Source organism: Oncorhynchus masou, chromosome 19, assembly GCF_036934945.1.
Source record: "Oncorhynchus masou masou isolate Uvic2021 chromosome 19, UVic_Omas_1.1, whole genome shotgun sequence".
Taxonomy (NCBI): Eukaryota; Metazoa; Chordata; class Actinopteri; order Salmoniformes; family Salmonidae; genus Oncorhynchus; species Oncorhynchus masou.
Window position 1 is genome coordinate 37,533,476 of NC_088230.1, and position 25,028 is coordinate 37,558,503.

The window sequence follows — 25,028 nt, forward strand, 5'->3', positions numbered from 1 at the left end:
AGTATATAATTAGTACTGTCCCCCCATAGTACCCCAACCTACACAACAATCAACCCAGACAGACGGACTGGGTCGTTCATCATGTTCAACAACCACCTCTCGGTTCCTACCATGTTTTGAAGCCCCCATAGTACCCCAACTTACACAACAACCCAGACAGACGGACTGGGTCGCATAGAGCCCCCATAGTACCCCAACCTACACAACAACCCAGACAGACGGACTGGGTCGCAAGCCCCCATAGTACCCCAACTTACACAACAACCCAGACAGACGGACTGGGTCGCATAGAGCCCCCATAGTACCCCAACTTACACAACAACCCAGACAGACGGACTGGGTCGTACCCCAACTTACACAACAACCCAGACAGAGAGCCCCCCATAGTACCCCAACCTACACAGCAGCCCAGACAGACGGACTGGGTCGCATAGAGCCCCCCATAGTACCCCAACTTACACAACAACCCAGACAGACGGACTGGGTCGCATAGAGCCCCCCATAGTACCCCAACCTACACAGCAGCCCAGACAGATGTTTAGACTGGGGCTTCCATCCTTATTACCATATGCTGGGATTACTTTGACAAAATTATTATTGTCCTCCTGTACGCAGCTCAATTTCCCCTAAAGGGACAAAACGGCAGATAGATTAATATGAAGGAGCAATTAGGAGAGGAAATGTGTCTGTTATCTTAACTTTGTACTTGCACAGCAGTGATGAGAATTAGAACTCTGCCTTGAATACAGAATATGTAACTCACTCACTTTTTTAAGATCAATGAGCAGAGCTAAAATTCACACCTAGCCAATGATAATCAAATTTGTAATTGAAATAAGGTTTGTTTATTGTCACAATTGAAGTTAGTATTGGATGTATTACAGTGTATGGTCTTTTTTTTGTCTTCTTGATTCATAACATTCAACTAACACCATATCATGTAATGTCCTGTAACGACTTGTAATGAGGTCTGTGTGTGGCTGGTGTAGAGGAGTCAGGCGCAGGACAGCAGATATGAGTAAATAAACGTACTTTGCTCAACATAATAATAAACGCGACACAAAAAAGAAAGCCCACAGAAATGGACCTACTACATAACAAACAATCACTCACAAATAAACATGGGGGAACAGAGGGTTGAATAATGAACAAGTAATTGGGGGATTGAAACTAGTTGTTTCTGTAACTACCACTATATAATGTTCTGTAACTATCACTATATAATGTTCTATAACTACCACTATATAATGTTCTATAACTACCACTATAGAATGTTCTGTAACTACCACTATATAATGTTCTATAACTACCACTATATAATGTTCTATAACTACCACTATATAATGTTCTATAACTACCACTATATAATGTTCTATAACTACCACTATATAATGTATTGTTCTGTAACTACCACTATGTAGTGTTCTATAACTACCACTATATAATGTTCTATAACTACCACTATATAATGTTCTATAACTACCACTATATAATGTTCTATAACTACCACTATATAATGTTCTATAACTACCACTATAGAATGTTCTGTAACTACCACTATATAATGTTCTATAACTACCACTATAGAATGTTCTATAACTACCACTATATAATGTTTATAACTACCACTATATAATGTTCTATAACTACCACTATATAATGTTCTATAACTACCACTATATAATGTTCTATAACTACCACTATATAATGTTCTATAACTACCACTATATAATGTTCTGTAACTACCACTTTTTAATGTTCTATAACTACCACTATATAATGTTCTGTAACTACCACTATATAATGTTCTATAACTACCACTATATAATGTTCTATAACTACCACTATATAATGTTCTATAACTACCACTATATAATGTTCTATAACTACCACTACATAATGTTCTATAACTACCACTGTATAATGTTCTATAACTACCACTATATAATGTTCTATAACTACCACTATATAATGTTCTGTAACTACCACTTTTTAATGTTCTATAACTACCACTATATAATGTTCTGTAACTACCACTATATAATGTTCTATAACTACCACTATATAATGTTCTATAACTACCACTATATAATGTTCTATAACTACCACTACATAATGTTCTATAACTACCACTGTATAATGTTCTATAACTACCACTATATAGTGTTCTATAACTACCACTATATAATGTTCTATAACTACCACTATATAATGTTCTATAACTACCACTATATAATGTTCTGTAACTACCACTATATAATGTTCTGTAACTACCACTGTATAATGTTCTATAACTACCACTATATAATGTTCTATAACTACCACTATATAATGTTCTGTAACTACCACTTTATAATGTTCTATAACTACCACTATATAATGTTCTGTAACTACCACTATATAATGTTTTATAACTAACCACCACTATATAATGTTCTATAACTACCACTATATAATGTTCTATAACTACCACTATATAATGTTCTGTAACTACCACTATATAATGTTCTATAACTACCACCACTATATACCACTATATAAGTGTTCTATAATGTTCTATAACTACCACTATATAATGTTCTATAACTACCACTATATAATGTGATGTAATGTAACTACCAACCAGCCACCTGCCAGCAGCCAGTCAACAGCCATCCAGCCATCCACCATCAAATCCAGCCAGACAACCACAACCCACCAGCCAGCCACCAGCCAGCAAGCCAGCAGCCAGCCAGCCAGAAACCAGCCATCCAGCCACCATCCATCCACCATCCAGCCTGCCAGCCAGACAACCACAACCCACCAGCCAGCCACCAGCTTGCCAGCCACCATCCAGCCACCAGTCAACCAGTCATCCCCCATCCAGCCAGCCAGCCAGACAACCACAACCCACCAGCCAGCCACCAGCCAGACAACCACAACCCACCATACAGCCAGCCAGCCAGCCACCATACAGCCACCATCCAGCCACCCAGCCATCAGCCACCAGCCAGCCAGCCACCCACCAGCCATCCACAAGCCAGCCAGCAAGCAACCTGCCAGCCACAAGCCAGCCAGCCAGCCACCACCTGGCCAGACAGCCACAACCCATCAGCAAGCAGCCACCAGCCAGCCAGCCAATAGCCAGCCAGCCACCCACACACCCACCAGCCAGACAGCAAACCACCAGCCAGTCATCGGCCACCAGCCAGCCAGCCACCTGCCAGTCGGCTTCCCTCCCTCCCTCCCTCCCTCCCTCCCTCCCTCCCTCCCTCCCGCCCCTTGTATTTTTCTCTCTCTGTGTTTATTAACAACTTCAATCATCATTGCATTCTAAGGACAAGCAGATGGCCTTTCTTCTCTTTCCCAGCAGGAATTAGAGGCATCGTCACTAAACAGTACATTCCACCCAGTGAGACATCAATTTACCTGCTATTACCAGCTCTGCTGTCTTTAAGAGGACCAGGAAATTAAAACATAGAAATGACTGAAGCAATTGGATTCCATCTATTCAGCCCCATGCTTTTGTTCCATTCAGCCCCATGTGTTTTATTCCATTCATCACCATGTGTTTTATTCCATTCAGCCCCATGTGTTTTATTCCATTCAACCCCATGTGTTTTATTCCATTCAGCCCCATGTGTTTTATTCCATTCAGCCCCATGTGTTTTATTCCATTCAACCCCATGTGTTTTATTCCATTCAGCCCCATGTGTTTTGTTCCATTCAACCCCATGTGTTTTATTCCATTCAGCCCCATGTGTTTTGTTCCATTCAACCCCATGTGTTTTATTCCATTTTTGTTTTATTCCATTCAACCCCATGTGTTTTTTATTCCATTCAACCCCATGTGTTTTGTTCCATTCAACCCCATGTGTTTTATTCCATTCAGCCCCATGTGTTTTATTCCATTCAGCCCCATGTGTTTTATTCCATTCAACCCCATGTGTTTTATTCCATTCAGCCCCATGTGTTTTATTCAATTCAACCCCATGTGTTTTATTCCATTCAGCCCCATGTGTTTCATTCCATTCAGCCCCATGTGTTTTATTCCATTCAGCCCCATGTGTTTTATTCCATTCAACCCCATGTGTTTTATTCCATTCAGCCCCATGTTTTATTCCATTCAGCCCCATGTGTTTTATTCCATTCAACCCCATGTGTTTTATTCCATTCAGCCCCATGTGTTTTATTCCATTCAGCCCCATGTGTTTTATTCAATTCAACCCCATGTGTTTTATTCCATTCAGCCCCATGTGTTTTATTCCATTCAGCCCCATGTGTTTTATTCCATTCATGTGTTTTATTCCATTCAACCCATGTGCCCCATGTGTTTTATTCCATTCAACCCCATGTGTTTTATTCCATTCAGCCCCATGTGTTTTATTCCATTCATCACCATGTGTTTTATTCCATTCAGCCCCATGTGTTTTATTCCATTCAGCCCCATGTGTTTTTTATTCAATTCAACCCCATGTGTTTTATTCAATTCAACCCCATGTGTTTTATTCCATTCAACCCCATGTGTTTTATTCCATTCAACCCCATGTGTTTTATTCCATTCAGAATCACCAGAGCATGACTTTCCTCTTCCTTTCTGAATACATTATCTATAGTTAGACATGAATACATTATCTTCAGTTAGACATGGATACATTATCTATAGTTAGACATGAATACATTACCTCCAGTTAGCCATGAATAAATTATCTTGAGTTAGAAATCCATTCAACAAGTTCTCTCCAGTTAGCCATGAATACATTTTCTTCAGTACCCATTCATACATACATTATCTCCAGTTATCCATTAATGAATTGTCATCAGTCAGCCATGAACACGTACTCTGCAGTAACCATGAATTCATTATCTCCAGTTATCCATGAAAACATTATCTCCAGTTATCAATGAACACATTATCTCCAGTAACCATCTCATTATCTCCAGTTAACCACTGATACATTATCTCCAGTTAACCACTGATACATTATTTCCGGTTACCCATGCATACATTATCTGCAGTTATCCATGAATAAATGGTCATCAGTTAGCCATGGCTGAAGAAAACAAATGAGTCATACAGGGTTATGATCTGCTTCCACCATAACCAGGTTATAAATGACAAACTCCAAAGGACCCTGTTTTATAGTGTAGTGAAGAGAAGCAGAGCAGCGGCACAGAAGGAGGAGGAAGGATGGAGAAGGAGGAGGCAGAAATGAGTTTAAAATCTTTCCTTTCTTTCAGGTCTCTCTCTCTCTCATTCCTTCTCCCTCCATCCTTTCGTTCTGTGCCGATGGTCTGTTTCTCCCTCGAGCTAGCAGGTTTCCTATAAAAGAGGGTCCTTCATATGACATTGAGGTTTTCTCTCCACAAAAGCCTTGGTAGTGTGGAGAAATAACCATATGTTTCATAATGAATATCAGGTAATTACATTGAAATTAACAATGTGCAATGTTTTTGGCTAAAAACGCTTCACCTCAGTCCAATTCTTGCAGTAAACGTTTGCCCACTTGTCTCTGTTAGTATGAGGACGTATTCAGTGACAACTGCTATTTGGTGTCAGGTCCGATTCAGTGACAACTGCTATTCGGTGTCAGGTCATATTCAGTGACAACTGCTATTCGGTGTCAGGTCATATTCAGTGACAACTGCTATTTGGTGTCAGGTCATATTCAGTGACAACTGCTCTCCTGTTCTCCTAAGGAGCTAGCAGGTCTAAGAGTCAGATTAGAGCCTGTTTGCCTAAGGAGCTAGTAGGTCTAAGAGTCAGATTAGAGCCTATTTGCCTAAGGAGCTAGCAGGTCTAAGAGTCAGATTAGAGCCTGTTCTCCTAAGGAGCTAGCAGGTCTAAGAGTCAGATTAGAGCCTATTTGCCTAAGGAGCTAGCAGGTCTAAGAGTCAGATTAGAGCCTGTTCACCTAAGGAGCTAGCAGGTCTAAGAGTCAGATTAGAGCCTGTTTGCCTAAGGAGCTAGCAGGTCTAAGAGTCAGATTAGAGCCTATTTGCCTAAGGAGCTAGCAGGTCTAAGAGTCAGTTTAGAGCCTATTTGCCTAAGGAGCTAGCAGGTCTAAGAGTCAGATTAGAGCCTATTTGCCTAAGGAGCTAGTAGGTCTAAGAGTCAGATTAGAGCCTGTTCTCCTAAGGAGCTAGCAGGTCTAAGAGTCAGATTAGAGCCTGTTGTCCTAAGGAGCTAGCAGGTCTAAGAGTCAGATTAGAGCCTGTTTGCCTAAGGAGCTAGCAGGTCTAAGAGTCAGATTAGAGCCTGTTGTCCTAAAGAGCTAGCAGGTCTAAGAGTCAGATTAGAGCCTGTTGTCCTAAGGAGCTAGCAGGTCTAAGAGTCAGAGTCAGATTCTCTAAGAGGTCTAAGAGTCCTGTTTGCCTAAGGAGCTAGCCTGTTTGCCTAAGGAGGTCTAAGTCTAAGTCAGATTAGAGCCTGTTGTCCTAAGGAGCTAGCAGGTCTAAGAGTCAGATTAGAGCCTATTTGCCTAAGGAGCTAGCAGGTCTAAGAGTCAGATTAGAGCCTATTTGCCTAAGGAGCTAGCAGGTCTAAGAGTCAGATTAGAGCCTATTTGCCTAAGGAGCTAGCAGGTCTAAGAGTCAGATTAGAGCCTGTTCTCCTAAGGAGCTAGCAGGTCTAAGAGTCAGATTAGAGCCTGTTCTCCTAAGGAGCTAGCAGGTCTAAGAGTCAGATTAGAGCCTGTTGTCCTAAGGAGCTAGCAGGTCTAAGAGTCAGATTAGAGCCTATTTGCCTAAGGAGCTAGCAGGTCTAAGAGTCAGATTAGAGCCTATTTGCCTAAGGAGCTAGCAGGTCTAAGAGTCAGATTAGAGCCTATTTGCCTAAGGAGCTAGCAGGTCTAAGAGTCAGACTAGAGCCTAGAGCCTGTTTTGATTAGAGCCTGTTCTCCTAAGGAGCTAGCAGGTTAAGAGTGCCTAAGGAGCTAGATTAGAGTTCTCCTAAGGAGCAGGTCTAAGAGTCAGATTAGAGCTAGTAGGTCTATTTGCCTAAGGAGCTAGCAGGTCTAAGAGTCAGAGCCTGTTCTTCTAAGGAGAGCCTATTTGCCTAAGGAGCTAGCAGGTCTAAGAGTCAGATTAGAGCCTATTTGCCTAAGGAGCTAGTAGGTCTAAGAGTCAGACTAGAGCCTATTTGCCTAAGGAGCTAGCAGGTCTAAGAGTCAGATTAGAGCCTGTTTGCCTAAGGAGCTAGTAGGTCTAAGAGTCAGATTAGAGCCTGTTCTCCTAAGGAGCTAGCAGGTCTAAGAGTCAGATTAGAGCCTATTTGCCTAAGGAGCTAGCAGGTCTAAGAGTCAGATTAAGGAGAGCCTATTTGCCTAAGGAGCTAGTAGGTCTAAGAGTCAGACTAAGAGCCTATTTGCCTAAGGAGCTAGCAGGTCTAAGAGTCAGATTAGAGCCTGTTTTGCCTAAGGAGCTAGTAGGTCTAAGAGTCAGATTAGAGCCTGTTCTCCTAAGGAGCTAGCAGCAGAGTCTAAGAGTCAGATTAGAGCCTATTTGCCTAAGGAGCTAGCAGGTCTAAGAGTCAGATTAGAGCCTGTTCACCTAAGGAGCTAGTAGGTCTAAGAGTCAGATTAGAGCCTGTTCACCTAAGGAGCTAGTAGGTCTAAGAGTCAGATTAGAGCCTGTTCACCTAAGGAGCTAGTAGGTCTAAGAGTCAGATTAGAGCCTATTTGCCTAAGGAGCTAGCAGGTCTAAGAGTCAGATTAGAGCCTGTTTGCCTAAGGAGCTAAGGAGTAGGTCTAAGAGTCAGATTAGAGCCTGTTCTCCTAAGGAGCTAGTAGGTCTAAGAGTCAGATTAGAGCCTGTTCCCTAAGGAGCTAAGAGTCAGTAGGTCTAAAGAGTCAGATTAGAGCCTGTTCTCCTAAGGAGCTAGCAGGTCTAAGAGTCAGATTAGAGCCTGTTGTCCTGCAGGTCTAAGAGTCAGATTAGAGCCTGTTCTCCTAAGGAGCTAGCAGGTCTAAGAGTCAGATTAGAGCCTATTTGCAGGTCTAAGAGTCAGATTAGAGCCTGTTCTCCTAAGGAGCTAGCAGGTCTAAGGAGCTAGTAGGTCTAAGAGTCAGATTAGAGCCTGTTCTCCTAAGGAGCTAGTAGGTCTAAGAGTCAGATTAGAGCCTGTTGTCCTAAGGAGCTAGTAGGTCTAAGAGTCAGACTAGAGCCTATTTGCCTAAGGAGCTAGCAGGTCTAAGAGTCAGATTAGAGCCTATTTGCCTAAGGAGCTAGCAGGTCTAAGAGTCAGACTAGAGCCTATTTGCCTAAGGAGCTAGCAGGTCTAAGAGTCAGATTAGAGCCTATTTGCAGGTCTAAGGAGCTAAGGAGCTAGCAGGTCTAAGAGTCAGACTAGAGCCTATTTGCCTAAGGAGCTAGCAGGTCTAAGAGTCAGATTAGAGCCTATTTGCCTAAGGAGCTAGTAGGTCTAAGAGTCAGATTAGAGCCTGTTCTCCTAAGGAGCTAGCAGGTCTAAGAGTCAGATTAGAGCCTATTTGCCTAAGGAGCTAGCAGGTCTAAGAGTCAGATTAGAGCCTATTTGCCTAAGGAGCTAGTAGGTCTAAGAGTCAGACTAGAGCCTATTTGCCTAAGGAGCTAGCAGGTCTAAGAGTCAGATTAGAGCCTATTTGCCTAAGGAGCTAGTAGGTCTAAGAGTCAGATTAGAGCCTGTTCTCCTAAGGAGCTAGCAGGTCTAAGAGTCAGATTAGAGCCTATTTGCCTAAGGAGCTAGCAGGTCTAAGAGTCAGATTAGAGCCTAGTTTGCCTAAGGAGCTAGTAGGTCTAAGAGTCAGATTAGAGCCTGTTCTCCTAAGGAGCTAGCAGGTCTAAGAGTCAGATTAGAGCCTATTTGCCTAAGGAGCTAGCAGGTCTAAGAGTCAGATTAGAGCCTGTTCACCTAAGGAGCTAGTAGGTCTAAGAGTCAGATTAGAGCCTGTTCACCTAAGGAGCTAGTAGGTCTAAGAGTCAGATTAGAGCCTGTTCTCCTAAGGAGCTAGCAGGTCTAAGAGTCAGATTAGAGCCTGTTCTCCTAAGGAGCTAGCAGGTCTAAGAGTCAGATTCGAGCCTGTTTGCCTAAGGAGCTAGTAGGTCTAAGAGTCAGATTAGAGCCTGTTCTCCTAAGGAGCTAGTAGGTCTAAGAGTCAGATTAGAGCCTGTTCTCCTAAGGAGCTAGTAGGTCTAAGAGTCAGATTAGAGCCTGTTCTCCTAAGGAGCTAGTAGGTCTAAGAGTCAGATTAGAGCCTGTTCGCCTAAGGAGCTAGTAGGTCTAAGAGTCAGATTCGAGCCTGTTTGCCTAAGGAGCTAGTAGGTCTAAGAGTCAGATTAGAGCCTGTTCTCCTAAGGAGCTAGTAGGTCTAAGAGTCAGATTAGAGCCTGTTGTCCTAAGGAGCTAGTAGGTCTAAGAGTCAGATTAGAGCCTATTTGCCTAAGGAGCTAGTAGGTCAGGTAAGAGTCAGATTAGAGCCTATTTGCCTAAGGAGCTAGTAGGTCTAAGAGTCAGATTAGAGCCTGTTCTCCTAAGGAGCTAGCAGGTCTAAGAGTCAGATTAGAGCCTGTTTCGCTAGCAGGTCTAAGGAGCTAGTAGGTCTAAGAGTCAGATTAGAGCCTGTTCTCCTAAGGAGCTAGCAGGTCTAAGAGTCAGATTAGAGCCTGTTCGCCTAAGGAGCTAGTAGGTCTAAGAGTCAGATTAGAGCCTGTTCGCCTAAGGAGCTAGTAGGTCTAAGAGTCGTATTAGAGCCTGGTGTCCTAAGGAGCTAGTAGGTCTAGAGCCTCCTAGAGGAGTCGGATTAGAGCCTGTTCTCTGTTCTCTAGAGCCTGGCTGTTTCTGTAGTTCACCTCCACACTGAGAGAAAAGGTCAGACAGGAGAAAAGTAATCCGGTATTTGACTTTAGGGAGGAAGGGAGGGAGGAAAAACACTATTTTAAAAAGTGTTGAATGAAACAACGCAGCCATATTCTGTTTGAATTCCAGGTTACCAGGTTACCAAAAATGTAGAATCAGAACCACAACATAACGACAGAATTGTTTTGTATTCTTCTGTGATCTCTTATATAGGGAACGGTCCCACAGTTAATATTCCCTTCACAGGCTTCAACCTCTCCAACCCCCCCTCTCTTTCTCTCCCTTCCTGGCAGGGGCGGCAGCTCGGCTTGGAAAGTGGAGAGGAGCACAGTTGTTTCAGTAAGGAACCAAGATGGAGGCAATCTCTCTCCCTCTCTCTCTCCCTCTCCTTACATCACTCTCTTCTCATCTCTCTCTCTATCACTCTCTCTATCGCTCTCCCTCTTTCTCTCACTCTCTCTTCATGCCAAGATGTGTCAGCAGATTTGTGAATGGCCATTCTAAACGGCAGTATTTTACTTTAAATACAGCGCCATTTGAAACACTGGACCCTGTAAATAATGGCACCACTGACGAACGGATTGAGAGAGAACATTTTGAAGATGTATAAAACTGCCAGTGAAGCGATTCAGTATTAAAGAGACTAGAGTGGAGCAAACCCTGTGTATCGCCAAGTCTTTTCCAAAACATGCCATTACATTTGTAACTATATAAACTATTTAGTAACATTAAAGTCCATGGCTCTACTCGCAGTAGAAATACAGGCAATCGCACAGCGAGTTGTTGTCAGACCTGGGGTCAGTTCACTCCTGACCTTGGCAGAGGATCTCTCTCTCTCTCTTCTCTCTCTTTTCTCTCCTATCTCTCTCTCTCTCTCTCTCCTCTCTCTCTCCTCTCTCCTCCTGTAACGACGTTCTTCGTTTGTCGAAAGAGAGTCAGACCGAAATGCAGCGTGGTGGTTACTCATGTTTTTTAATGGAACAAACGCGGTACATGAAATAACTGATACAAATACAAAAAACAACAAAACGGAACGTGAAACCTAATTACAGCCTATCTGGTGAAACTACACAGAGACAGGAACAATCACCCACGAAATACACAGTGAAACCCAGGTTACCTAAATACGGTTCCCAATCAGAGACAACGAGAATCACCTGACTCTGATTGAGAACCACCTCAGGCAGCCAAACCTATGCAACACCCCTACTCAGCCGCAATCCCAATAACTAAAAAAAAAAACACTACGAAATACAACATAAACCCATGTCACACCCTGGCCTGACCAACTAATAAACTAAAACACAAAAATACTAAGACCAAGGCGTGACACCTCCTCTCTCTCTCTCTCTCTCTCTCTCTCTCTCTCTCTCTCTCTCTCTCTCTCTCTCTCTCTCTCTCTCTCTCTCTCCTCTCCTCTCTCTCTCCTGCCAGTGACCTAATACAGTATTAGAGATTTCCATTAGATTTGTAATGTTCAGGGTATAGGGTGCAATTTGGGATAAGCTTGGGCGGTATACCGCATATACGGTATATACCTTATACCGGGCTATTTGACAAAGCCACGGGATGGTTTTTCAATACAGTATGGAATTCACAGCTAAATGTTTGCTAGCCAGATATCTTGTACAGTGCCTTGCGAAAGTCTTCGGCCCCCTTGAACTTTGCGACCTTTTGCCGCATTTCAGGCTTCAAACATAAAGATATAAAACTGTATTTTTTTGTGAAGAATCAACAACAAGTGGGACACAATCATGAAGTGGAACGACATTTACTGGATATTTCAAACTTTTTTAACAAATCAAAAACTGAAAAATTGGGTGGAGGAGGAGGTGGTGGTGGTGAAGGATGGAGGAGGTGGAGAAGGATGGAGGAGGAGGTGGTGGAGAAGGATGGAGGAGGAGGAGGTGGTGGAGAAGGATGGAGTAGGAGGAGAAGGATGGAGGAGGAGGAGGTGGAGAAGGATGGAGGAAGAGGCGGTGGTGGTGAAGGAGGAGGTGGTGGAGAAGGATGGAGGAAGAGGCGGTGGTGGTGAAGGAGGAGGAAGAGTAGTTGGAGAAGGATGGATGAGGAGGAGGAGGTGGTGGAGAAGGATGGAGGAGGAGGTGGTGGAGAAGGATGGAGGAGGAGGAGGTGGTGGAGAAGGATGGAGGAGGAGGAGGTGGTGGAGAAGAATGGAGGAGGTGGAGAAGGATGGAGGAGGAGGTGGTGGAGAAGGATGGAGGAGGAGGTGGTGGAGAAGAATGGAGGAGGTGGAGAAGGACAGAGGAGGAGGTGGTGGAGAAGGAAGAAGAAGAATAGAGGAGGAGGTTGAGGAAGAGAAGTTGTTGGTGGTAGAAGAAGCAGACTTCCCACTCTCTCCACTGGGATTCTCTGTCTCTAACCCTATTACAGGGGCTGAGTCACTGGCTTACTGGTGCTCTTCCATGCCGTCCCTAGGAGTGGTGTGTCACTTGAGTGGGTTGAGTCACTGATGTGATCTTCCTGTCTGGGTTGGCGCCCCCCCTTGGGTTGTGCCGTGGCGGAGATCTTTGTGGGCTATACTCAGCCTTTTCTCAGGATGGTAAGTTGGTGGTTTAAGATATCCCTCTAGTGGTGTGGGGGCTGTGCTTTGGCAAAGTGGGTGGGGTTATATCCTGCCTGTTTGGCCCTGTCCGGGGGTATCATCGGATGGGGCCACAGTGTCTCCTGACCCCTCCTGTCTCAGCCTCCAGTATTTATGCTGCCGTAGTTTGTGTCGGGGGGCTAGAGTCTGTTATATCTGGAGTACTTGTCCTGTCTTATCCGGTATCCTGTGTGAATTTAAGTATGCTCTCTCTAATTCTCTCTTTCTCTCTCTCTCTCTCTCTCTCTCTCTCAGAGGACCTGAGCCCTAGGACCATGCCTCAGGACTACCTGGCATGATGATTCCTTGCTGTCCCCAGTCCACCGGGCCGTGCTGCTGCTCCAGTTTCAACTGTTCTGCCTGCGGCTATGGAACCCTGACCTGTTCACCGGACGTGCTCCCTGTCCCAGACCTGCTGTTTTCAACTCTGTAGAGACAGCAGGAGCGGTAGAGATATGAAAAGCCAACTGACATTTACTCCTGAGGTGCTGACCTGTTGCACCCTCGACATCCACTGTGATTATTATTATTTGACCATGCTGGTCATTTATGAATATTTGAACATCTTGGCAATGTTCTGTTATAATCTCCACCCGGCACAGTCAGAAGAGGACTGGCCACCCCACATAGCCTGGTTCCTCTCTAGGTTTCGTCCTAGGTTTTGGCCTTTCTAGTGAGTTTTTTCCTAGCCACCATGCTTCTGCATTGCTTGCTGTTTGGGGTTTTAGGCTGGGTTTCTGTACAGCACTTTGAGATATCAGCTGATGTAAGAAGGGCTATATAAATAAATTTGATTTGATTTGACTTTGTGTTATTTTTGACCAACTCTCTTCAACACAGTCAGTTTATGACAGCAGAGTTCTATTAACACACAATCTTCTATCAAAAGAAAATGGAGTCCGCCCGCCTTCAGTAAAAAGTTGATATGCAGTGAAGTGTAAAAAAAACAAAAAAGGACTTTATCAGCCTGCAAATATCCACTCACCTCTCCATGGAGATGTAGCTGGGGAAATTGTCTCCTTTAAAAATGAAACATACAGCCTAACGTATAAATTCATGGAGACGTTCATGGAAACGTTCATGGAGACGTTCATGGAGACGTTTATGGAGACGTTTATGGAAACGTTCATGGAAACGTTCATGGAAACGTTCATGGAAATGTTCATGGAGACGTTCATGGAGACGTTCATGGAAACGTTCATGGAGACGTTCATGGAAACGTTCATGGAGACGTTTATGGAGACGTTCATGGAGACGTTCATGGAGACGTTCATGGAAACGTTCATGGAGACGTTCATGGAAACGTTCATGGAGACGTTCATGGAGACGTTCATGGAGACGTTCATGGGGACGTTGATGGGGACGTTCATGGAAACGTTCATGGAACGTTCATGGAGCAAATTAAACAGTAATCTGTAACACTAAGCAGCTTCATTTGTCAGCCTAAAGGTTGCCTTCTTCCTTTACATGACAGTTACAAATTGAAAAATGATTTATAACAGAGATATATTGAAGATACTTATATACCTTATTTCCTCTGTATGCCAGTACAGAGAACATACAGACATGCCATTTCTCCCGGTGAAGGAAAAAGTCATAAAGACAGACAGGAGTACTCAGGTCCAGCCCTGTATTCCCTTAACTGTTTCCTGTCCCCCAGAGCCATAGAACCAGATCAGACCAGATCTCCCTCTCCCTCTCCTCTCCTCTCCTCTCCTCTCCTCTCCTCTCCTCTCCTCTCCTCTCCTCTCCTCTCCTCCTCCTCTCCTTTCTCCTTCTCCTCTCCTTCTCCTCTCCTTCTCCCTTCTCCTCTCCTCTCCTATCAACATATATGAAGGGAGTCTGTCGAGTGTTGCCAGAGGAAAGGCTCAATGATTTGTATGTGTTGATCAGAGATCAGCTCAGTGCGTTTTGAGGTGGATTAGTTTATGTTAAACAACATGTCTTTCCGAAGTAGATTTCTAATTTTAATGTAAATTTTAAATATAGGCTAGATAACTAGAAATTCCATACATGTGGTCGGTACCAGTGAATATACAGATGCATATAAACTATTTAGTAACATTAAAGTCCATGGCTTTACTCACAGTAGAAATACAGGCAACTGCACAGTGAGTTGTTGTCAGACCTGGGGTCAGTTCACTCCTGACCTTGGCAGAGGATATCTCTCTCTCTTCTCTCTCTCTCTCTCTTCTCTCTCTCTCTCTCTCTCTCTCTCTCTCTCTCTCTCTCTCTCTCTCTCTCTCTCTCTCTCTCTCTCTCTCTCTCTCTCTCTCTCTCTCTCTCTCTCTCTCTCTCTCTCTCTCTCTCTCTCTCTCTCTCTCTCTCTCTCTCCTGCCAGTGACGCAATACAGTATTAGAGATTGACATTAGATTTGTAACTATTCTATTGGCATGTATATCCTTACGTGCATTGCCTAGCTAACACCAAACAGCCTTTCTCTCTTTAACCTAGTTTATATTACCATGTGACAGTGTAATGTGACAGTGTAATGCCCACAGGTGATAGGGTGCAATTTGGGATGCAGGCTTGAGCGTTATACTTCGTATACCGGGGTTTTCAATACCGTCAAAACTACATCTTTGAAGTTTAATAATACATTAGAATATCAATTGTGTAAACTTCTCCAGCAAGAAGACACTCTCTCAGGGATGAGTGGATTGAGTCAGAGGAACTGTGATTAAACCTCTCCTGTTGATTACAGGACTCCGTTAAAATGACCTGAGGCTCTCTACTAAACAGGGTCTGTATCCCAAATGGCGGCCTTTTCCATGTATAGTACACACCTATGACCAGGGCCAAAAACCAAAAAAAGTAGTGAACTATGTAGGGAATAGGGGTCTATTTGGCGAGGCGGACTCGGTGCTACTAGTGCTGTAGTTGAGACCGGTTCATTATGTCCAGACTGAAAAGGAAATCAGGAAGTAAGTAAAATTATTATATTTTACGAGGAGAGCCTTCCCTATGTCCTTAAATACTTTTAAGAATATTTTTTTATATATGGATTCAAAGTATTTATTGACATTTTTAAACATTTTTTACCCTTATTTTACTAGTTAAGTTGACTGAGAACACATTCTCATTTACAGCAACGGCCTTGGGGAATAGTTACAGGGGAGAGGAGGGGGGACGAATGAGCCAATTCTAAACTATTATTGTGATGTAATGTTATGCATTTTCTGTACCAATTCATTACTCATGTAATCCATAACCTGCACTTCCTATCCTCTCCAAACAGTTACCGTTGTATTGTTTTCTAGAGCTCTGCAGTATTTGTAAAACTATTTATCTCTCAGGTTCCCGGCCGTTGAAAGAACTGGACCAAAGCGCAGCGTGGTGAGCGTACCTTTTTCCTTTATTTAAAATGACGCCAACAAAACAATAAACCATACAAAACGAACGTGAAACTTAAGGGCTTTAGTGCCCCTAACAAAGTTAACTTCCCACACAGAAAGGAGGGAAAAGGGTACCTAAGTATGGTTCCCAATCAGAGACAACGATAGACAGATGTCCCTGATTGAGAACCATAACCAGCCTAAACATAGACAGACAAAATCATAGAAAACAAAACAGAATGTCCACCCCAAATCACACCCTGACCAAACCAAACATAGACATAAAAAGGCTCTCTAAGGTCAGGGCGTGACACTCAGTTCCTCTTTTAAGCCTTTTAGGTAACAAGGTATTGGCTAGCCTGTCACAGAGGCCTTTCAGAATGTTTTGAGTGTAAAAGCATAGCAACATGTGGATGCTGAAATAGTGTAAACTAGTAATAACTCATAGTAATACAGTTACTAAATAAAAACAGGATGTTACATCAATGTGGTATGTTCTCCAGTAGGTAGCTAACAGACAGGATGTTACATCACTGTGGTATGTTCTCCAGTAGATAACTAACAGACAGGATGTTATACCACTGTGGTATGTTCTCCAGTAGGTAGCTAACAGACAGGATGTTACATCACTGTGGTATGTTCTCCAGTTGATAGCTAACAGACAGGATGTTACATCACTGTGGTATGTTCTCCAGTTGATAGCTAACAGACATGATGTTACATCACTGTGGTATGTTCTCCAGTAGATAACTAACAGACAGGATGTTACATCACTGTGGTATGTTCTCCAGTTGATAGCTAACAGACAGGATGTTACATCACTGTGGTATGTTCTCCAGTAGTTAGCTAACAGACAGGATGTTACATCACTGTGGTATGTTCTCCAGTAGATAGCTAACAGACAGGATGTTACATCACTGTGGTATGTTCTCCAGTAGGTAGCTAACAGACAGGATGTTACATCACTGTGGTATGTTCTCCAGTAGGTAGCTAACAGGCAGGATGTTACATCACTGTGGTATGTTCTCCAGTAGTTAGCTAACAGACAGGATGTTACATCACTGTGGTATGTTCTCCAGTAGTTAGCTAACAGACAGGATGTTACATCACTGTGGTATGTTTTCCAGTAGATAACTAACAGACAGGATGTTACATCACTGTGGTATGTTCTCCAGTAGATAACTAACAGACAGGATGTTACATCACTGTGGTATGTTCTCCAGTAGTTAGCTAACAGACAGGATGTTACATCACTGTGGTATGTTCTCCAGTAGATAGCTAACAGACAAGAACAATACCCATTGAGACATTATTTCTTCATTATTCAAAAGTTAATTAGCATAATTTAAAATTAAATCATTTACAGTGATCCCCAAACAGGTTACTGTGTGGGCTCATGAACTCAGCTGTTTTAGTTGTACAGTGTCAAACCAATCACGGTTCAAAATGATGTCAAACTTATGCCTTGTAGCAGAGGCAACTGTTTTAGTGACTCCTCTTCAGTTTTGTAGGGTAGAGGGAGAGAGAGCAGGTAGAGGGGAGAGAGAGGGTAGAGGGGGAGGGAGAGAGAGAGGGAGGGGGATATAGCGAGAGAGAGGGAGGGGGATATAGCGAGAGAGAGGGGAAGGGAGAGATAGGGGGAGGGAGAGAGGGAGGGGATATAGTGAGAAAGAGGGAGGGGGAGGACAGAGAGAGAGGGTGGGGGAGAGCAAGAGAGTAGGGGGAGAGCGAGAGGGTGGGGGAGAGAGGGTAGAGGTGGATAGAAAGAGAGAGAGAGTGAGGACTCCCTCGAGGGAGAGAGAGAGGGTAGAGGGAGGGAGGGAGGGGGATATAGCGAGAGAGGGGGAGGGAGAGAGGGAGGGGGATATAGCGAGAAAGAGGGAGGGGAGAGCGAGAGGGTGGTGGGAGAGAGGGTAGAGGTGGATAGAAAGAGAGGGAGAGTGAGGAGGAGGGAGAGAGAAAGGGTAGAGGGGGAGGGAGAGAGGGAGGGGGATTTAGCGAGAGAGGGGGGAGGGAGAGTGAGAGGGAGGGGATATAGCGAGAAAGAGGGAGGGGGAGAGCGAGAGGGTGGGGGGAGAGAGGGTAGAGGTGGATAGAAAGAGAGAGAGAGAGGAGGGAAGACATTAGAGAGAGAGGGGGAAGTAGAGAGCTTTGTGTTCTGTCAATCAAACAGCAGTATGGATACTGATCACACAGCAGTATGGATACTGATCACACAGCAGTATGGATACTGATCACACAACAGTATGGATACTGATCACACAGCAGTATGGATACTGATCACACAGCAGTCCCATATGGATACTGATCACACAGCAGTATGGATACTGATCACACAGCAGTATGGATACTGATCACACAGCAGTATGGATACTGATCACACAGCAGTATGGATACTGATCACACAGCAGTATAGATACTGATCACACAACAGTATGGATACTGATCACACAGCAGTATGGATACTGATCACACAGCAGTATGGATACTGATCACACAGCAGTATGGATACTGATCACACAGCAGTATGGATACTGATCACACAGCAGTATGGATACTGATCACACAGCAGTATGGATACTGATCACACAGCAGTATGGATACTGATCACACAGCAGTATAGATACTGATCACACAGCAGTATGGATACTGATCACACAGCAGTATGGATACTGATCACACAGCAGTATGGATACTGATCACACAGCAGTAAGGAAACTGATCACACAGCAGTATGGATACTGATCACACAGCAGTATGGATACTGATCACACAGCAGTATGGATACTGATCACACAGCAGTATGGATACTGATCACACAGCAGTATGGATACTGATCACACAGCAGTATGGATACTGATCACACAGCAGTATGGATACTGATCACACAGCCGTATGGATACTGATCACACAGCAGTATGGATACTGATCACACAGCAGTATGGATACTGATCACACAGCAGTATGGATACTGATCACACAGCAGTATGGATACTGATCACACAGCAGTATGGATACTGATCACACAGCAGTATAGATACTGATCAAACAGCAGTATGGATACTGATCACACAGCAGTATGGATACTGATCACACAGCAGTATGGATACTGATCACACAGCAGTATGGATACTGATCACACAGCAGGAAGGTTACAGGGTAATTGTCTGTCTCTCTGACACATCATGGTGGGCAACAGTACATTAAGTCTAGTAGGAATGAGGTTCAGGCTGCCAGTTTAGACTAAAACACTTGCAGACTCACGTGATTGATTTCTGCTTAATGGAGCATGGCAATGGAATTAACAGGATAACAACATACTATAGGCTGGCTGGCTGGCTGGCTGTGTGTGTGTGTGTGTGTGTGTGTGTGTGTGTGTGTGTGTGTGTGTGTGTGTGTGTGTGTGTGTGTGTGTGTGTGTGTGTGTGTGTGTGTGTGTGTGTGTGTGTGTGTGTGTGTGTGTGTGTGTGTGTGTGTGTGTGTGTGTGTGTGTGTGTGTGTGTGTGTGTGTGTGCGTGCGCTTGATTTAATGTGTATTTCAGTTGGGAGAAGCCTATTAGGACAAAACTGTTTGAAATTGTCATCTACATTTTTTATTTTTACACTTAACAAAAAAAAAATACATATTTCAAAATGTGATGAAGATTATGTTTTTTAAACATTTTTTTTACATTAAAATAGGCAAAAGTTGCTTGCCTATTGGTCATTTAAAACTACTGAGGTCTGTGTGGGAGAGCGCAGAGTACTATTCCCTCTACTCCCTCTGCTCCCTCTATTCCCTCTACTCCCTCTACTCCCTCTACTTCCTCTATTCCCTCTACTCCCTCTACTTCCTCTACTCCTTCCACTCCCTCCGCTTCCTCTATTCCCTCTACTCCCTCTGCTCCCTCTGCTCCCTCTGCTCCCTCTGCTCCCTCTGCTCCCTCTACTCCCTCTACTCCCTCTACTTCCTCTACTTCCTCTATTCCCTCTACTCCCTCTACTTCCTCTACTCCTTCCACTCCCTCCGCTTCCTCTATTCCCTCTGCTCCCTCTGCTCCCTCTATTCCCTCTGCTCCCTCTGCTCCCTCTGCTCCCTCTGCTCCCTCTGCTCCCTCTGCTCCCTCTATTCCCTCTATTCCCTCTGCTCCCTCTGCTCCCTCTGCTCCCTCTGCTCCCTCTGCTCCCTCTGCTCCCTCTACTCCCTCTACTCCCTCTACTCCCTCTACTCCTTCTACTCCCTCTACTTCCTCTACTCCCTCCACTCCCTCCACTTCCTCTACTCCCTCTACTCCCTCTGTTCCCTCTGCTCCCTCTGCTGTAAATTCCTCTGCTCCCTCTGCTCCCTCTATTCCCTCTATTCCCTCTATTCCCTCTACTTCCTCTACTCCCTCTACTCCCTCTATTCCCTCTACTCCCTCTACTCCCTCTACTTCCTCTATTCCCTCTACTCCCTCTACTCCCTCTACTCCCTCTACTTCCTCTACTCCCTCTATTCCCTCTACTTCCTCAACTCCCTCTACTTCCTCTACTTCCTCTAATCCCTCTACGTCCTCTACTCCCTCTACTCCCTCTACTTCCTCTATTCCCTCTACTTCCTCTATTCCCTCTACTCCCTCTACTTCCTCTACTCCCTCTATTCCCTCTACTTCCTCAACTCCCTCTACTTCCTCTACTTCCTCTAATCCCTCTACGTCCTCTACTCCCTCTACTCCCTCTACTTCCTCGACTCCCTCTATTCCCTCTACTTCCTCAACTCCCTCTACTTCCTCTACTTCCTCTAATCCCTCTACGTCCTCTACTCCCTCTACTTCCTCTACTCCCTCTATTCCCTCTGCTCCCTCTGCTCCCTCTGCTCCCTCTGCTCCCTCTGCTCCCTCTACTCCCTCTACTCCCTCTACTTCCTCTACTTCCTCTATTCCCTCTACTCCCTCTACTTCCTCTACTCCTTCCACTCCCTCCGCTTCCTCTATTCCCTCTGCTCCCTCTGCTCCCTCTATTCCCTCTGCTCCCTCTGCTCCCTCTGCTCCCTCTGCTCCCTCTGCTCCCTCTGCTCCCTCTGCTCCCTCTATTCCCTCTATTCCCTCTGCTCCCTCTGCTCCCTCTGCTCCCTCTGCTCCCTCTGCTCCCTCTGCTCCCTCTACTCCCTCTACTCCCTCTACTCCCTCTACTCCTTCTACTCCCTCTACTTCCTCTACTTCCTCTACTCCCTCCACTCCCTCCACTTCCTCTACTCCCTCTACTCCCTCTGTTCCCTCTGCTCCCTCTGCTCCCTCTGCTCCCTCTGCTCCCTCTATTCCCTCTATTCCCTCTATTCCCTCTACTTCCTCTACTCCCTCTACTCCCTCTATTCCCTCTACTCCCTCTACTTCCTCTATTCCCTCTACTCCCTCTACTCCCTCTACTCCCTCTACTTCCTCTACTCCCTCTATTCCCTCTACTTCCTCAACTCCCTCTACTTCCTCTACTTCCTCTAATCCCTCTACGTCCTCTACTCCCTCTACTCCCTCTACTTCCTCTATTCCCTCTACTTCCTCTATTCCCTCTACTCCCTCTACTTCCTCTACTCCCTCTATTCCCTCTACTTCCTCAACTCCCTCTACTTCCTCTACTTCCTCTAATCCCTCTACGTCCTCTACTCCCTCTACTCCCTCTACTTCCTCGACTCCCTCTATTCCCTCTACTTCCTCAACTCCCTCTACTTCCTCTACTTCCTCTAATCCCTCTACGTCCTCTACTCCCTCTACTTCCTCTACTCCCTCTATTCCCTCTGCTCCCTCTGCTCCCTCTATTCCCTCTATTCCCTCTACTTCCTCTACTCCCTCTATTCCCTCTATTCCCTCTACTCCCTCTACTCCCTCTACTTCCTCTACTTCCTCTATTCCCTCTACTCCCTCTACTTCCTCTACTCCCTCTATTCCCTCTACTTCCTCAACTCCCTCTACTTCCTCTACTTCCTCTAATCCCTCTACGTCCTCTACTCCCTCTACTTCCTCTACTCCCTCTATTCCCTCTACTTCCTCTACTCCCTCTACTTCCTCTAATCCCTCTACGTCCTCTACTCCCTCTACTTCCTCTACTCCCTCTACTTCCTCTACTTCCTCTAATCCCTCTACGTCCTCTACTCCCTCTACTTCCTCTACTCCCTCTATTCCCTCTACTTCCTCTACTCCCTCTACTTCCTCTACTTCCTCTAATCCCTCTACGTCCTCTACTCCCTCTACTTCCTCTACTCCCTCTATTCCCTCTACTTCCTCTACTCCCTCTACTTCCTCTACTCCCTCTACTTCCTCTACTCCCTCTATTCCCTCTACTTCCTCTACTTCCTCTACTCCCTCTACTCCCTCTACTTCCTCTACCTCCTCTACTTCCTCTACTCCCTCTACTTCCTCTACTCCCTCTACTTCCTCTACTCCCTCTACTCCCTCTACTCCCTCTACTTCCTCTACCTCCTCTAATCCCTCTACGTCCTCTACTTCCTCTACTCCCTCTATTCCCTCTACTTCCTCTACTCCCTCTACTTCCTCTACTTCCTCTAATCCCTCTACGTCCTCTACTCCCTCTACTTCCTCTACTCCCTCTACTCCCTCTACTTCCTCTACTCCCTCTACTTCCTCTACTCCCTCTACTTCCTCTACTTCCTCTACTCCCTCTACTCCCTCTACTTCCTCTACCTCCTCTACTCCCTCTACTCCCTCTAATTCCTCTACTCCCTCTACTTCCTCTACTTCCTCTACTTCCTCTAATCCCTCTACGTCCTCTACTCCCTCTACTTCCTCTACTCCCTCTATTCCCTCTACTTCCTCTACTCCCTCTACTTCCTCTACTTCCTCTACTCCCTCTACTTCATCTACTTCCTCTACTCCCTCTATTCCCTCTACTCCCTCTACTTCCTCTACCTCCTCTAATCCCTCTACGTCCTCTACTTCCTCTACTCCCTCTACTTCCTCTACTTCCTCTGCTTCCTCTACTTCCTCTAATCCCTCTACTCCCTCTACTTCCTCTACTTCCTCTACTTCCTCTGCTTCCTCTACTTCCTCTACTTCCTCTAATCCCTCTACGTCCTCTACTCCCTCTACTTCCTCTACTTCCTCTACTTCCTCTACTCCCTTTACTTCCTCTACCGTGGTTCTTAGTTTTGGATCAGCTCCTGTTGGAAACCCTCTCCCCTTCCTTCTCCCATCCCCACATAGTCCCAATTTAGATCAAACGTTCCATCAGAAACCAAAATCCTGGAGGTAACTTACTTCAGGAAAATATATGGACAGACAGACAGACAGACAGACAGACAGACAGACAGACAGACAGACAGGATCAATATTCAGTGTACATTTTGAGAACGGCAATACTTATCCCCCTCTACGAAGACATCAGATTTCAGATGTTTATCCTTCTCTATGGCAGTGGTGTAAAGTACTAAAGTAAAAAATACTTTAAAGTACTACTTAATAAGTATTTTGTTTTTGGAATCTGTATTACTTTACTATTTCTACTGCTTTTACTTCACTACATTCCTAAAGAAAATAAAGTACTTTTTACTCCATACATTTTCCCTGACACTCGTTACATTTTGAATGCTTAGCAGGACAGGACAAGGGTTCAATTCACACACTAATCAAGAGAACCTCCCTGGTCATCCCTACTGCCTCTGATCTGGTGGACTCACTAAACAGAGAACATCCCTGGTCATCCCTACTGCCTCTGATCTGGAGGACTCACTAAACAGAGAACATCCCTGGTCATCCCTACTACCTCTGATCTGGCAGACTCACTAAACAGAGAACATCCCTGGTCATCCCTACTGCCTCTGATCTGGAGGACTCACTAAACAGAGAACATCCCTGGTCATCCCTACTACCTCTGATCTGGCAGACTCACTAAACAGAGAACATCCCTGGTCATCCCTACTGCCTCTGATCTGGAGGACTCACTAAACAGAGAACATCCCTGGTCATCCCTACTACCTCTGATCTGGCAGACTCACTAAACAGAGAACATCCCTTGTCATCCCTACTGCCTCTGATCTGGAGGACTCACTAAACAGAGAACAACCCTGGTCGTCCCTACTGCCTCTGATCTGGTGGACTCACTAAACAGAGAACATCCCTGGTCATCCCTACTACCTCTGATCTGGAGGACTCACTAAACAGAGAACATCCCTGGTCAACCCTACTGCCTCTGATCTGGCAGACTCACTAAAACACAAATCCTTCCTTTGTAAATGATGTCTGGATGTTGGAGTGTGCCCCTGGCTATCTGTAAATGATGTCTGGGTGTTGCAGTGTGCCCCTGGCTATCTGTAAATTATGTCTGGGTGTTGAAGTGTGCCCCTGGCTATCTGTAAATGATGTCTGGATGTTGGAGTGTGCCCCTGGCTATCTGTAAATGATGTCTGGATGTTGGAGTGTGCCCCTGGCTATCTGTAAATGATGTCTGGGTGTTGGAGTGTGCCCCTGGCTATCTGTAAATGATGTCTGGGTGTTGCAGTGTGCCCCTGGCTATCTGTAAATGATGTCTGGGTGTTGGAGTGTGCCCCTGGCTATCTGTAAATGATGTCTGGGTGTTGGAGTGTGCCCCTGGCTATCTGTAAATTATGTCTGGGTGTTGGAGTGTGCCCCTGGCTATCTGTAAATGATGTCTCAGTGTTGGAGTGTGACCCTGGCTATCTGGACATGATGTCTGGGTGTTGGAGTGTGCCCCTGGCTATCTGTAAATGATGTCTCAGTGTTGGAGTGTGCCCCTGGCTATCTGTAAATGATGTCTGGGTGTTGGAGTGTGCCCCTGGCAATCTGTAAATTATGTCTGAGTGTTGGAGTGTGCCCCTGGCAATCTGTAAATTATGTCTGAGTGTTGGAGTGTGCCCCTGGCAATCTGTAAATTATGTCTGAGTGTTGGAGTGTGCCCCTGGCAATCTGTAAATTATGTCTGAGTGTTGGAGTGTGCCCCTGGCTATCTGTAAATGATGTCTGGGTGTTGGAGTGTGCCCCTGGCTATCTGTAAATGATGTCTGGGTGTTTGAGTGTGCCCCTGGCTATCTGTAAATGATGTCTGGGTGTTGGAGTGTGCCCCTGGCTATCTGTAAATTATGTCTGAGTGTTGAAGTGTGCCCCTGGCTATCTGTAAATGATGTCTGGGTGTTGGAGTGTGCCCCTGGCTATCTGTAAATGATGTCTGGGTGTTGGAGTGTGACCCTGGCTATCTGTAAATGATGTCTGAGTGTTGGAGTGTGCCCCTGGCTATCTGTAAATGATGTCTGAGTGTTGGAGTGTGCCCCTGGCTATCTGTAAATGATGT

The 25,028-nt window shown here is 45.0% G+C and overlaps 1 protein-coding gene across 1 annotated transcript in view; it reads left to right on the forward strand.

Annotated features, from left to right (window-relative positions):
- The first annotated feature begins 13,475 nt into the window (after positions 1-13,475).
- LOC135505672 (neuronal acetylcholine receptor subunit alpha-2-like) overlaps positions 13,476-25,028 on the forward strand; it is a 79,765-nt gene continuing 68,212 nt past the window's right edge. Inside the window, exon 1 of the mRNA XM_064924717.1 lies at positions 13,476-13,834. Within this exon, the coding sequence (XP_064780789.1) occupies positions 13,476-13,834 (359 nt within the window). The remainder of the gene's footprint in view (positions 13,835-25,028) is intronic.